This window comes from Salvelinus alpinus, chromosome 10 (assembly GCF_045679555.1).
Source record: "Salvelinus alpinus chromosome 10, SLU_Salpinus.1, whole genome shotgun sequence".
In the NCBI taxonomy this organism is placed as follows: Eukaryota; Metazoa; Chordata; class Actinopteri; order Salmoniformes; family Salmonidae; genus Salvelinus; species Salvelinus alpinus.
Genome location: NC_092095.1, coordinates 44,146,546 through 44,162,677, shown reverse-complemented (window position 1 = coordinate 44,162,677; position 16,132 = coordinate 44,146,546). Strand labels below are relative to the sequence as shown.

Below are 16,132 nucleotides of genomic sequence, written 5' to 3'. Positions count from 1 at the left end.
TATATAGGGAATAGGGAGCCATTTGGGACAGGGACATAGCATCACCAAACGCAGCAGGTGGAGGAAGTAGCTATGTCACAAATACTCCAATATCGATGGAAACAAAAAGGCAAGCTTCAGCCCAGAGGACCGATTAGCTGTGGCATCTCTGTACTGACAGCAGTATCAACAGTGGACATTTGAGAGTGAGAATAATAGGGGATGCTGAAAAGCGCTTAACTTGAAGGGATAACTCCTAAAGGTCAATGGTTTTGTCCAAAATTGCACCCTATTACCTATGTGGGGCACTACTTTTGGCCAGAGCCCTATGGCTCTTAGAGGAAGAGTACGGTTTTAGGAGATTTTTTTTTAGATAATGAATAAGATTAGATGGACAGGGAGGACCTGATCTTAGATCATCTCTCCTAGTTTCAGACACTCTGAATACAAGCTCTGATGTCTTTCGGCTCCATAACCGGACCATCCTGCTGCCATGGGCTCGAGTTACATTTTGCATGTTTTTTTTATTCTGTCCAGGCAAAACCATCATGTGAACATTCTCAAGGTTGGAAATTAACACCCGCCAAATGCGGGTATATTTTGTCATTGGCGGGTAAGAATGTATATTTCAACAACCACGTTGGCAACACAGAGCATTTGGAAACAGTAAAAAACATATTTTTAAAAATAAATAAATACAAAGCCCACATGTAGAAGTTTGTCATCCCCACAGTGACTGTATGTACGTGCATACCCCAACCAGAAGCCATGGATTACAGGCAACATCCGCATCGTGCTAAAGGCTAGAGCTGCCGCTTTCAAGGAGCGGGACACTAATCCGGACGCTTATAATAAATCCTGCTATGCCCTCAGACGAACCATCAAACAAGCAAAGTGTCAATACAGGACTAAGATTGAATTATACTACACTGGCTCTAATACTCTTTGGATGTGACAGGGCTTGAAAACTATTACTGACTACAAAGGGAAACACAGACGCGAGCTGCACAGTGATGCAAGCCTACAAGACGAGCTAAATGCCTTTTATGCTCGCTTTGAGGCAAGCAACACCGAAGCATGCACGAGAGCACCATCAGTTCTGGACGACTGTGTGATAATGCTCTCGGTAGCCAATGTGAGCAAGACCTTTAAACAGGTCAACATCCACAAAGCCGCAGGGCCTGACGGATTACCAAGACGTGTACTCAAAGCATGCGCGGACCAACTGGCAAGTGTCTTCACTGACATTTTCAACCTCTCCCTGACATCTGTAATACCTACATGTTTCAAGCAGACCACCATAGTCCCTGTGCCCAAGGAAGCGAAGGTAACCTGCCTAAATGATTACAACTTATCACTCACATCAGTTGCCATGAAGTGCTTTGAAAGGTTGGTCATGGCTGACATCAACAGCATCCCCCCAGATTCCCTGACCCACTCCAAATCGCATACCGCCCCAACAGATCCACAGATGATGCAATATCAATCGCACTCTACACTGCCCTTTCCCACCTGGACAAAAGGAACACCTATGTGAGAATGCTGTTCATTGACTACAGCTCAGCAATCAACACCATATGGCCCCTCAGGGGTGTGTACTTAGTTCCCTCCTGTACTCCCTGTTCCCCCACGACTGCGTGGCCAAACACGACTCCAACAACATTAAGTTTGCTGACGACAACAGTGGTAGGCCTGATCACCGACGTCGATGAGACAGCCTATAGGGAGGTCAGAGACCTGGCAGTGTGGTGCCAGGACTACAACCTCTCCCTCAATGTGAGCAACACAAAGGAGCTGATCGTGGACTACAGGAAAAGGCGGGCCGAACATTCCCCCATTAACATCGACGGGGCTGTAGTGGAGAGGGTCGAGAGTTTCAAGTTCCTTGGTGTCCACATCACCAACGAACTATCATGGTCAGTCGTGAAGAGGGCACAACACCTTTTCCTCCCTGGAGACTGAAAAGATTAGGCATGGGTGCCCAGATACTCAAAAGTTTCTATAGCTGCACCACCGAGAGCATCCTGACTGGTTGCATCCCCACCTGGTATGGCAACTGCTCGGCATCTGACCGTAAGGCACCACAGAGGGTTGTGCGTACGGCCCAGTACATCACTGGGGCCAAGCTTCCTGCCATCCAGGACCTATATACTAGGCAGTGTCAGAGGAAAGCCCCAAAAATTGCCAGAGACTCCAGTCACCGAAGCCATAGACTGTTTTCTCTGCTACCGCACAGCAAGCGGTACCGGAGAGCCAAGTCTAGGACCAAAAGGCTCCATAACAGCTTCACCCCCAAGCCATAAGACTGCTGAACTAGACTATTTACACTGACAAGGATTTCATTATGCTCCCCTGAAGATGGTGAAACTGCATTACAAGTCTGAAAACCTCATGGCTGACAAGAAAAACAGAACATTGAGGCTTAGTTTGTGGTCACTGTGCATGAAAGAGACTATGGTCACTGTGCATGAAAGAGACTATGGGGCAATAAGTAGCTGTCAACATCTAGATCTACCAACTTTGGCACGGTTCGAATACTCCTAACATGCATCTTTACTTCATTGAAGTGATCATTGAACTGACATTACTAAATAGTTTTTTAGCAAGCTTGCCATTGCATTGTTTTTAACAATTATGTCATGTCAGATGAGCGATTTCAAGTATTTCTACATTTTAAAAGCATACTAATAGAGCCCTAGCCCTACAAGTTAACTCCTCATCCCATGCTGTAGGCCTAGGTGCTGTGGCCAACTATTGTTTGTTATATGGCATGATGGAAAATGATAGAAGGGGTGGCAGGCTGCAACACACAGGGCCAATCAGGGGTTGGAACCGGTTCAGGGAACAGAACCAACAAACAGGACAATAACAAAAAATTTCAAGGAACAGAAACGGAACGAAAGTGATCCATACTGTCCCGGAACAGAACCGTTATTTAAAAAAAATGGAAACTGGCTAATAACGTTATTTTACGTTCTAGGCATTTTTTTCTAGTTTCAAAAAATAAAAAAAATAAAAAACAAAGGGCCTATGCAAAGCACTCACTGTCACTCAAACTTATTCCAGCATCTGCCTGCAAGCTGAAAAGCTTTGCCAATCCCATATCGCTCCATAGTTTACAAGAATATACTTTTGGTTGCAGCCCCTGGTAACAGTATGGGGTGAACGCTAGTTAGCTCCTACCAACAGTGAGATTGGGGAAAGAATGCATGTATAATTTAAGCGGATCAAATCAGAAATTCACTGCCATTTCCTAGCACTTGTCAGAATTACTCACACCTTTAAAAAAAAAAAAACAGTAAAGTGAGTATATCACAGGATGAGTTTGTATGTCATGGCAGAGGCATGTTTAACCTAGAATAAATATACTGAACATAGTAAAATCAATGAAATTGTTTTATTTGAGTTACAGTTCATGAGGAAATCAGTCAATTGAAATAAATTCATTAGGCCTTTATCTATGGATTTCACATGACTGGGAATACAGATATGCATCTGTTGGTCGGGTACGTTTAAAGAAAATGGGCCTTAGGATCGCATCACGGTGTTTTTGTGCATTCAAACGTGCATCGATAAAATGCAATCATGTTTGTTGTCCATAGCTTATGCCTGCCCATACCATAACCCCACCATGGGACACCCTGTTCATAAAGCTGACATCAGTAAACCGCTTGCCCACACCACACTTTAACCCTAGAAAGCGGTTGTGAGGCCGGTTGGACGTACTGCCAAATTCTCTAAAACGATGTTTGTAGAGAAACTAACATTCAATCCTCTGGCAACAACTCTGGAGGACATTCTTGCAGTCAGCATGCCAATTACACACTCAAAACTTGAGACATCTGTGGCATTACATTTACATTTTAGTCATTTAGCAGATGCTCTTATCCAGAGTGACTTAGTAGTAGTGAGTGCATACATTTCCATATTTTTGTTTGCACTGGTCACCCGTGGGAATCGAACCCACAAGCCTTGCATTGCAAGTGCCATGTTCTACCAACTGAGCCACACAGGACAGTATTGAGAGACAAAACTGCACATTTTAGAATGGCCTTTTATTGTCCTCAGCACAAGGTGCACCGTGTAATGGTCATGCTGTTTAATCAGCTTCTTGATATGCCAAATCTGGGTTATCTTGGCAAAGGAGAAATGCTCACTGACACGGAACCCAAATCGGCTGCACGCATGCATAAATTTATTTTGTCCCCCCACACCAAACGCGATCACGACACACAGGTTAAAATATCAAAACAAACTCTGAACCAATTACATTAATTTGGGGACAGGTTGAAAACCATTAAACATGTATGGCAATATAGCTAGCTAGCTTGCACATGCTAGCTAATTTGTCCTATTTAGCTAGCTTGCTGTTGCTAGCTAATTTGTCCTGGGATATAAACATAGTTGTTATTTTACCTGAAATGCACAAGGTCCTCTACTCCGACAATTAATCAAAACATAAAAAGGTCAACCGAATCGTTTCTAGTTCTCTCCTCCTTCCAGGCTTTTTCATTTTTCAACTTATATGGTGATTGGCATCTAAACTTTCATAGTATTACCACGAGGACCGGCAAAACAGTTCATCTTTCAATCACCCACGTGGGTATAACCAATGAGGAGATGGCACGTGGGTACCTGCTTCTATAAGCCAATGAGATGGGAGAGGCAGGACTTGCAGTGCGATCTGCATCAGAAATAGTAATGACTTCTATTTTAGCCCTTGGCAACGCAGATGCTCGTTGGCGTGCGCGAGCAGTGTGGGTGCAATAATTGAATAACATGGATTTCTACATTTATTTTGCGACGCTCGCGCACGCGACGTGTCCGGTCAGCATGTAACAGGGATGTGCACAATTTGAGAAATAAGCTTTTTGTGCATATGGAACATTTCTGGGATCTTTTATTTCAGCTCATGAAACATGGGACAAACAATTTAAAATGTTGCATTTATAATTTTGTTCAGTGTATGATGAGCCAACCACAGTCATTCATTTAATCATATGTAATTAGGCATGCTTCCTTCTGTGTAGTATTTACAGTGTATGGTACAGGCAAGAACTCAGTGTGCACTGACTTAGAGGGGGGCTTAATTCAGGGCCTGTATAAAGTATCTCAGAAGAGTGATACACAATAAGTTTTGCCTTTTAGATCGTAATGACGAAAATTACATGGACAGGAGAGACCCGATTCTAGGCCAGCACTCCTAATCGGACACGCTTGATGAATGTAGGCCCAGATGTCCCTTGCATATAGCGTATGTGCCACAGATGTTCAGCATGATATTGAAGTAAACAAATCTATACACTGGTATTTCACTGTTCATACATGTCTGGCTAGGTTAGATTGGTTATGCCATTCTCATTGTGGGTCAAGACAAACAACGACCGATTTCCAGTCAGGGCAGGGAAAAAGAGCCATTTTGGATAGTGACCAAAGCCAAGAAATCAGGGCCTAAAAATGTATTTTTGGTCCACCAGCCAGTGGCAGGTAGATTTAAAAATCTACCAGACACTCATATCTTTTCCCCCAAACAAAACAGATTTTTTTCCTTAAAACTGCACCAACAAAAACTAGATGAACATGCTTAGTAATTTTTCTAAAACAAATGTGCTACTAGTAAGAAGTAACGTGGTATATTGTTTAATTTGTGACCTGAATCTTAAATGAAACTTTTTAAGGCTAGGGGGCACTATTTTCACATCCGGATGAAAAGTGTGATATCACAGATATCACATAAAATCTGTAACAAGGCACAACTGGTAACCATATTCAAAACACAGTTTTAGGTAAGCATATGAGTGTCTCAGTGTACAATGAGCAGGCTGACTAGTGGAGACAGTGGAATGAAGTGCTAGTTCAAGAAGGAGATGCACTTTACAGAGCTGGCTTCCGCCAGCTAGCTACTTTTCATGAATCTGACATAATTGTCTAGTTTCACCACAGCACTCAGAATATTGTCTAGTCTTACCTATCCTAGAGAGTGCCATCCGACTACTGTTTGACAATGCAGAAGGTAGAGTAACTTAAGTGTTCAATTCAAGATCAAAATACCAGGGATAATGATCCTCATTCAGAGCCCAAACTCAGAAAACAGGAGAAGCGAGAGGATAAGAATATGATTCTGGGTTTAGACAGACACTTCTGATTTGTTAGATGATCAGTCTTATGGTTTACACCTCTGCCATGATTTATTACATGTGTTGTCCTGGCTAATATGCTGGACTTGATTTCGTCACTGTCTTATAGGTATACTAAGCAGCACATATGAGACACTGTGCAGTCTTTCACTTCCAATAAGTGTGTCATTAAACCATCTATGTGCTATTTCTATGCCTCCCGTTCAGAAGTTTCATTTTTGTCTTTTACTTTCGGTTTTGTACACAAGCTTCAAACAGCTGAATATACAAAAATGTTTGTTTTGGAAAATATAATTCACAGCGGTTTAGATGGTTCAATTATGCTCTACACAATGACTGCTTGTTTTGTCACAAACTGAAATTAGGCAAACTAATGGAATTTTAGCAACCAGGATATGGTGGAGCCATTTCTGCATAGTGCATCTTTAAAGATAGATTTAAGGCATGTGACCAAACACTACTAGACAGAGCTGTTGCCTTGTGCTTCAGATCTATAATGGCAACATAATTTGAGAGAAAGTACTGTTTACATAAAAAAAATTGTCATTTAGCAGACAGACACTCAGAGCGACTTACATGTATGCTTGATCTTAGCAACGCAATATTTCCGACTCGGCCTACACCATACAGCTTAACAAATGAATGCAGAATACATGTCAGTAGTAAAATTAGCATAGGGAGAAACTAAGTAAGACACTGGTGGTTAGCTACTTGAACAGTTTTTTTTTGTTGATCTTATATACATTTCTCACCTCCATCCCTCTCTCTGGCCCGCTGCACGTGGACTGTCTTTGCCCTGCCATGCCCCGTGCTGTCAATGTGTTTGTTGTCAGGACTGTCAGATCGCCGAAGCATTTTACATGGCGGAGTGGCATCTGCGGTGTCTCGCATCTTGTCATGGCGGTGATCACCACCGGGTTGACTCTTCGATGAGTACTTGAGAGTCTGAAAACACAAATCAAACATCAATAGATTCTGGAACGGCGATCGATTCGAAATGCTCGAGCTGAATCTAGACGTCTGACTAAGTGTCTGTGATATCATTACAAGTTGCATAGCACAAAAGCTTGTTAGCCCCAAAATTATGCAGCCAAATAATATGCATGCCATGAAAATGTGTTTACAATGTCTTGCAAATTCTAAAAAGTCGTGATTTAATCTTGTAGTTAGCTAGATCAGCTGTGGCTACGTCACAAGCTATTGGCTCCATGGATGGGCATTGACAATTGATTACCTAAACCCTGCGCATGTAAGACTCAAACTAAACGTGGGGTGTAACGCCACATTTTGAAATCAATAGATGTGGTAGACAGCTTATTCAAGTGTTTTTCTGTCTTATCATATAACGTTAGCTAACATTAGTTAGCGTTAATGCCGACCATATATAGCTAGCTACTAACGTTAATTCTTAAAATCGCAAAGAAAACCTAATTTATTATACTATTTGGATGTTACCAACATGAAGGTTATTTAGTTAACTACATTTATTTTTCTGAAGTTTGCTCCTTAATCTTATATCGCGCAAACTGACATTACGAATAGGCCGGAATTATAGTTAACTATGGGTTCCAATAAAACTCGCTAGCAAATGTGTTCACAAAGCAAAATTCGACGTTTAAATTATTTATACAATCTACCAGACATAATGGTAATGTTAACCAACATACGGCATTGTTTTTTGTTCAAACCCAAAGGAAATTCGCTACTTTGCGATTTTCCGCACCGAGGCCTGTAGTACTCAAGAAGCCTGCACTAGAGTATCCATTTTAATCTTATTTGTTGCTAGCTAACAAGTACCTGGTAGGGCTGTGAATCCCTTCGGTCGTTGCACCTAAAAAATTAAGAAGAAACAGGTTGTAAAGATGATCTCAAACATCAATGAAAAAACAAAAAAAACTGTTCAATAATCTGCAACAGCTGAATAGCTTCCATAAGTTTCTACTTATTTTTATTGCAATAAAAATGGCGGATTGTCAAAACTGAGAAAAAACTGAATAGAAGTAACGTTAGAGCTGTTTACCCATCGCTGAGTCTCGGTTGTTTCCTTGCATACATTACCATCAATGCCGTGTTAGTGTGTGTGGATTGGATGTGAAAGATGGACTAAGTTATGTTTTCTTTTTGTTTCAGCAACCGGTTATATTATTTTAATAGTTCTGAGTATTTCAGTTGCTAATCGGAAGAACGCTCTCGGTCCATCTCCCACTCGCGCGCACACCAACTAGCTATGCCCCTATCTACCGAAAGGTGAAGCTCAGCCTGCAGGTCCCCCCTCCCACTACTACATCCGGGACACTGCGGCGCTAAACTCGGCTGCCATCATCCGGTTGTCGATTTTTTTTGAGACGCTGCAAAGTTGTTCAGAAAAACAACAACACGGATTACTTTAGAACAGCACACTTCAGTGGCATTTTCATGCAGCAAAATAGGTTTATTACCTACCAGCATGTCTGTCACATTTTTTCACAAATACACTCTCAGAGTACTTGGTAGGTAATCTAGTAGTTCGAGTATGAACTCAAAACAATCTCCCTGGTTCTATTATGGATCTCTTGTGCTACCTGCTGGGTATTTGTGGAAGTGCATTAACACATATTTTGATTATATTGTATGTCGTGTACTGTACTTCTTTGTCAAATCTAATTTCAATAAGAAACCCAGGTCTGATACAGATTTAGCTCATATGTGAATCCATACGCCCCACGTCCTCACTTGGCTAGCTGACACAGGAGGGAGGAGGCATCACGAGAGAGCTGCACAGTGTCACACTCTTCAAGCAACCTGTCTGATGCTGCCTGCAAAGTAAACCTTCTGCGAAATAAACATATCCTAGTCTGAACAGATTGGTGGAGATATGGTCATTTACATATTGTGAGCATGGTCATAATGAAAAAGAAAGCCGACTGGCCATGGACAAAAGAAGCTATGTCCATCAGCACTTTGGTGCACAATGGATTTCCACTATTGGTCAGGAAGTCCCATTATGGAGCTCTCTTTGTGAATTTCAGAAACAAGCTGATAGTAGACTCTTGCAATGCTTTATTGCCTTTTAAGACAACCGTTATACATTTCACAGGAGTTAAAACAAATTCAACATGATGTTGCATTATTAGCTACACTTTAATAATTGAAAAGCCTAAAAGGAGAGGCAACTATAATTGCTTTGTACATCCTACAAATAAATAGGCTACTTAGTTTGGTGACATGTGTGTGTAAATTATGACAAATTGAGTGATAAAAGCTAAATTAATGACGATTTACAAGTGTTTATTGAGAAACTAAAGAATGTTTGTGTCATGAATAAATAAACATTGTATTGTGTAGTTGTTAATGGTAGGAACCAATGTTGTCATCAGCCAATCAATCAAACTATTTATATGGCACATTTCTTACAACAAATGCATTTCAAGATGCTTAACAAATAAAATCATTAAAGGTGAGGTCTTTCCCAGGGGGTAGATCAGAAACTATCAAATCACCTTTCGAACACCTGTACAGATGAAGGTGAAGGTTCACCTTCCAACAGGACAATGACCCTAAGCACACAGCTAAGCCAACGCAGGAGTGGCTTCAAGAAAGTCAAACTTAATGATGTTGTTGGAGTCGTGCCTGGCTATGCAGTCATGAGTGAACAGGGAGTACAGTAGGGGACTGAGCACGCACCCCTGAGGGGCCCCTGTGTTGAGGATCAGCGTAGCGTATGTGTTTTTACATACTCTTACCACCCGGGGTTGGCCCGTCAGGAAGTCTAGGATCCAGTTGCAGGAGGTGTTTGGTCCCAGGGTCCTTAGCTTAGTGATGAGCTTTGAGGGCACTATGTTGCTGAACGCTGAGCTGAAATAAGTTACAAACAACCCAAAGAAAAACAAAAAAACACAATTGGTTAGGCCCTTGTAAAATGTCAACCTTCTTCTCCGGATGTCCCCTTTCCAACAAGTCAGTTAGTCAAATTTCTGCCCTGTTAGAGCCGCCCCGGTCAACTGTAAATGCTGTTATTGTGAAGTGGAAATGTTTAGGAGCAACAAAGGCTCCTAAACAGCCGTGAAGTGGTAGGCTACACAAGCGCATAGCACGTAAAAATCATCTGTCCTCAGTTGCAACACTTACTACCGAGTTCCAAACTGCCTCTGGAAGGAACGTCAGCACAAGAATTGTTAATTGGGAGCTTCATGAAATGGATTTCCATGGGCGAGCAGCTGCACACAAGCCTAAGATCACCATGCGCAATGCAAAGCGTCAGCTGGAGGGGTGTAAAGTTTGTCGCCACTGGACGCGTTCTCTGGAATGATGAATCACGCTTCACCATTTGGCAGTCCGACAGATGAATCTGGGTTTGGCGGATGCCAGGAGAACGCTACCTGCTCCAATGCATAGTGCAAACTGTAAAGTTTGGTGGAGGAGGAATAATGGTCTGTGGCTGTTTTTCATGGTTCGGGCTAGGCCCCTACGTTCCAGTGATGGGAAATCTTAATGCTACAGCATACAATTACATTCTAGTTGATTCTGTGCTTCCAACTTTGTGGCAACAGTTTGGGAAAGCCCTTTCATGTTTCAGCATGATAATGCCCCCATGCACAAAGCGAGATCCATACAGAAATGGTTTGTTGAGATCGGTGTGGAAGAACTTGACTGGCCTGCACAGAGCCCTGACCTCAAACCCATCGAACACCTTTGGGATGAATTGGAACGCCGACTGCGAGCCAGGCCTAATCGCCCAACATCAGTGCCCAACCTCACTAATACTCTTGTGGCTGAATGGAAGCAATTCTCCGCAGCAATGTTCCAACATCTAGTGGAAAGCCTTCCCAGAAGAGTGGAGGCTCTTCTGGGAAGAGCATACAATGTTATTGTATGCTGTATGGCAGCAAACGGGGGACCAACTCTATATTAATGCCCATGATTTTGGAATGAGATGTTTGATGAGCAGGTGTCCAAATACTTTTTTACAAAAAATTAATTAACCCCTTATTTTTTAGTAATTAACCCCTTGTTTTTGGCACTAAACAGTCTCCATATGCAGTATACTTCAATATTTTTTTTCAACTGGTATTTGTTTGTCATTTTGTCATTTAAATAAAATATATATTTATTTTTTACCTAGACATGAACCTACATATCCCAGCTTGGATGGAAAGTTTATTATTTCCAAATAATACAGTCAGTCCACCATCAAAACTCTAGCTTATTATGGATTGTTTCATCACTATCTATAGCTACACGGAACAAAAATAAATATGCAACATGTCAAGTGTTGGTGCCATGTTTCATGAGCTGAAATGAAAGATTCCAGAAATTTTCCAAATGCACAAAAATCTTATTTTTCTGAAATTCTGTGCACAAATTTGTTCACATCCCTCTTAGTGAGCATTTCTCTTCTGCCAATATAATCCATTCACCTGACAGGTGTGGCATATCAAGAAGCTGATTAAACATCATGATCATTACACAATGCCACAGATGTCTCAAGTTCTGAGGGTGTATGTAATTGGTACTCTGACTGCAGGAATGCCCACCAGATCTGTTACCAGATAATTTAATGTTAATTTCTCTACTATAAGCTGTCTCCAACTTTGTTTTAGAGAATTTGGCAGTATGTCCAACTGGTATCACAACTGCAGACCATGTATATGTCCTTGTGAGTGGAGGCTGGTATAGTAGCAAACGGGGGTCACAACTTGTAGACTTGTTTACGTGCTGCTGTGCGGTTTGTTGCTAACCTTACTTTGCTACCTGCCAACTTTACGGTTTTTATTTTTAGGTACCGTTTATATTTTTAGTTTTTCCCTCGCTCAACTTTTTTCATTAAACTTTTTCAACCCGGACACTTTATCTGTACGTGGTTCGTCAGTACCCCCTCCAGCCGAAGCTAAGTAGTAACATTAACATGATGCCTTCTAATTGCAGTCGCTGTACTCATAATATACAGGAGAACGATCGCCTTATGGAGAGGATAGCTGTGCTGCAAACCCAGCTTCAGACGCAATCGTTAGGCAAGGGTAATTTTAGTGTAGGAAAGGATGAAACAGCGTCTGTGCCACCAGTAAGTACAGAGTAGTTTAAATCCCCTCGCACAGTCCCCGCAGCCGGACAATTTTCTCATGGCTTCTGGAAGGAAATACTGTAGGAATGCTCAACCATTGTCGCTCATTCAGCCAACAGAAATGTTCAACCTGTTCTCCCCATTTAGCAACCGGTTGGAGTCAGAGGCCGAGCCTTCTCTGGTCTCTACTCCTCCCGTTACGGGGTCTGAAGCCTCCCACCATTAGCTCTGACAAATTGAAAACCCTAGTCATTGGCGACTTCATTACCCGCAGTATTAGACTTAAAACGAATCATCCAGCGAACATACACTGTTATCCACGTCTGCACCAACGATGTTAGGATGAAACAGTCAGAGGTCACCAAGCGCAACATAGCTTCAGCGTGTAAATCAGCTAGAAAGATGTGTTGGCATTGAGTAATTGTCTCTTGCCCCCTCCCAGTTATGGGGAGTGATGAGCTCTACAGCAGAGTTTCACAACTCAATCACCCCTCCCAAAAGATAGAATTTGTAGATAATTGACCCTCTTTCTGTGACTCACCCACAAACAGGACCAAGCCTGGCCTGTTGAGGAGTGACGGACTCATTCCTAGCTGGAGGAGTGCTCTCATCTTATCTACGAACATAGACAGGGCTCTAACTCCCCTAGCTCCACAATGAGATAGGGTACAGGCCAGGCAGCAGGTTGTTAGCCAGCCTGCCAGCTTAGTGGAGCCTGCCACTAGCACAGTCAGTGTAGTCAGCTCAGCTATTCCCATTGAGACCGTGTCTGTGCCTCGATCTAGGTTGGGCAAAACTAAACATGGCGGTGTTCGCCTTAGCAATCTCACTGGAATAAAGACCTCCATTCCTGCCATTATTGAAAGACATTGTGATATCTCATATCTCAAAATAGGGCTACTTAATGTTAGATCCCTCACTCAGTTACAGTCAATGAACTAATCACTGATCATAATCTTGATGTGATTGGCCTGATGGAAACATGGCTTAAGCCTGATGAATTTACTGTGTTAAATGAGGCCTCACCTCCTGGTTACACTAGTGACCATATCCCCCGCGCATCCCGCAAAGGCGGAGGTGTTGCTAACATTTACGTTAGCAAATTTCAATTTACAAAAAAAAAAAAAACGTTTGTCTTTTGAGCTTCTATTCATGAAATCTATGCAGCCTACTCAATCATTTTTTATAGCTACTGTTTACAGGCCTCCTGGGCCATATACAGCATTCCTCACTGAGTTCCCTGAATTCCTATCGGACCTTGTAGTCATGGCAGATAATATTCAAATTTTTGGTGACTTTAATATTCACATGAAAAAGTCCACAAACCCACTCCAAAAGGCTTTCGGAGCCATCATCGACTCAGTGGGTTTTGTCCAAATGTCTCCGGACCTACTCACTGCCACAGTCATACTCTGGACCTAGTTTTGTCCCGTGGAATAAATGTTGTGGATCTTAATGTTTTTCCTCATAATCCTGGACTATCGGACCACCATTTTATTACGTTTGCAATCGCAACAAATAATCTGCTCAGACCACAACCAAGGATCATCAAAAGCCGTGCTATAAATTCTCGGACAACCCAAAGATTCCCAGATGCCCTTCCAGACTCCCTCCACCTACCCAAGGACGTCAGAGTACAAAAATGTGTTAACCACCTAACTGAGGAACTCAATTTAACCTTGCGCAATACCCTAGATGCAGTCGCACCCCTAAAAACAAAAAACATTTGTCATAAGAAACTAGCTCCCTGGCATACAGAAAATACCCAAGCTCTGAAGCAAGCTTCCAGAAAATTGGAACAGAAATGGCACTACACCAAACTGGAACTCTTCCGACTAGCTTGGAAAGACAGTACCGTGCAGTATCGAAGAGCCCTCACTGCTACTCGATCATCCTATTTTTCCAACTTAATTGAGGAAAAAAATAACAATCCCAAATATATTTTTGATACTGTCGCAAAGCTAATTAAAAAGCAGCATTCCACAATAGAGGATGACTTTCACTTCAGCAGTGATAAATTCATTAACTTCTTTGAGGAAAAGATCATGATCATTAGAAAGCAAATTACGGACTCCTCTTTAAATCTGCGTATCCCTCCAAAGCTCAGTCGTCCTGAGTCTGCACAACTCTGCCAGCACCTAGCATCAAGGGAGACACTCAAGTTTTTTAATATTATATCTCTTGACACATTGCTGAAAATAATCATGGCCTCTAAACCTTCAAGCTGAATACTGGACCCTATTCCAAATAAACTACTGAAAGAGCTGCTTCCTGTGCTTCTCCCGACCCCTCCTGTCTCAGCCTCCAGTAATTATGCTCTAAAAGTTTGTGTCGGGGGACTGAGGTCAGTCTGTTATATCTGGAGTATTTCTCCTGTCTTATCCGGTGTCCTGTGTGAATTTAAGAATGCTCTATCTAATTCTCTCTCTTTTTCTTTCTTTCTCTCTCTTGGAGGACCTGGCTCAGGACCATGCCTCAGGACTACCTGGCCTGATGACTCCTTGCTGTCCCCAGTCCTCCTGGTCATGCTGCTGCTGCTCCAGTTTCAACTGTTCTGCCTGCGGCTATGGAACCCTGACCTGTTCACCGGAGGTGCTACCTGTCCCAGGCCTGCTGTTTTCAACTCTAGAGACAGCAGGAGCGGTAGAAATACTCTGAATGATCGGCTATGAAAAGCCAACTGACATTTAATCCTGAGGCGCTGACCTGTTGCACCCTGTACAACCACTGTGATTATTATTATTTGACCCTGCTGGTCATCTATGAACATTTGAACATTTTGGCCATGTTCTGTTATAATCTCCACCTGGCACAGCCAGAAGAGCATCAAGGGAGACCCTCATAGCCTGGTTCCTCTCTAGGTTTCTACTTAGGTTCTGGCCTTTCTAGGGAGTTTTTCTTTGCCACAGTGCTTCTACACCTGCATTGCTTGCTGTTTGGGGTTGAAGGCTGGGTTTCTGTACAGCACTTTGTGACATCAGCTGATGTAAGAAGGGTCTTTATAAATACATTTGATTGATTGATTGTGTGGGTGAGCGGTTTGCTGATGTCAATGTTGTGAACAGAGTGCCCCACGGTGGCAGTCGGGTTTTGGTATGGGCAGGTATAAGCTATGGAGAAAGAAAACAATTTCATTTTATCAATGGCAATTTGAATGCACAAAAATAGCGTGTCAAGATATTATGGCAGACTGTGAGGACCATTTTTTTTTTAAAGGTATCTGTTACCAACAGATGCATAACTGTATTCCCAGGTCATGTGAAATCCATAGATTAGGGCCTAAGGAATTTATTTCAATTGACTGATTTACTCATATGAACTGTAACTCAGAAAAATCTATGAAATTGTTGCATGTTATGTTTATAGCTGTTATTAAGTTGCTATTTATAAAATATCCATACAAATTACACATCAAATATCCTAACAATGATGAAAACAGTCGTCGACTTGAGGATAAATCTAGCCACTATTTATTGTTGAATTCAGCAGGTTTTGTCTGTCTAATAGCCTACACAAATGGGCTGCAATCAAGGTAAATTCAATTAAATCCAACTTGAGAGACACCCCTGATCTTATGAAGTCCAGAGATATTGTGCGTTAGCCTATATGTCCATTGCATTGCACACAATTTAAACGAAGTCTTGAATGATGTATGTCAAGATCAGGGGTGGAAAAAGTACCCAATTGTCATTTACTCAAGTAGTATTTTACTGGGTGACTTTCACTTTTACGTCCAAAGTAAATATAATTGCTAAAATATACTTAGGTATAAGTAAAAGTATAAATGATTTCAAATTCCTTATATTAAGCAAACCAGAAGGCACGATTTTCTTGTTGTTTTTTACAGATAGAGAGGGGCACACTCCAACACTTAGACATAATTTACAAAGACGCATTTGTGTTTAGTGAGTCCACAAGATCGGAGGCAGTAGGGATGACCAGGGATGTTCTCTTGATAAGTGCATGAATTGGACCA

At 42.0% G+C, this 16,132-nt stretch overlaps 1 protein-coding gene across 1 annotated transcript in view; it reads right to left on the bottom strand.

Annotated features, from left to right (window-relative positions):
- The window catches only part of LOC139532072 (WW domain-containing adapter protein with coiled-coil-like), a 59,077-nt gene extending 50,719 nt beyond the window's left edge, over nucleotides 1-8,358 (bottom strand). The window contains exons 1-3 of the mRNA XM_071329202.1: nucleotides 8,137-8,358; nucleotides 7,914-7,947; nucleotides 6,869-7,061 (exon numbers count right to left, since the gene is read on the bottom strand). Of these exons, the coding sequence (XP_071185303.1) occupies nucleotides 6,869-7,061; nucleotides 7,914-7,947; nucleotides 8,137-8,177 (268 nt within the window). The 5' untranslated portion in view covers nucleotides 8,178-8,358. The remainder of the gene's footprint in view (nucleotides 1-6,868; nucleotides 7,062-7,913; nucleotides 7,948-8,136) is intronic.
- Nucleotides 8,359-16,132: the final 7,774 nt, after the last annotated feature.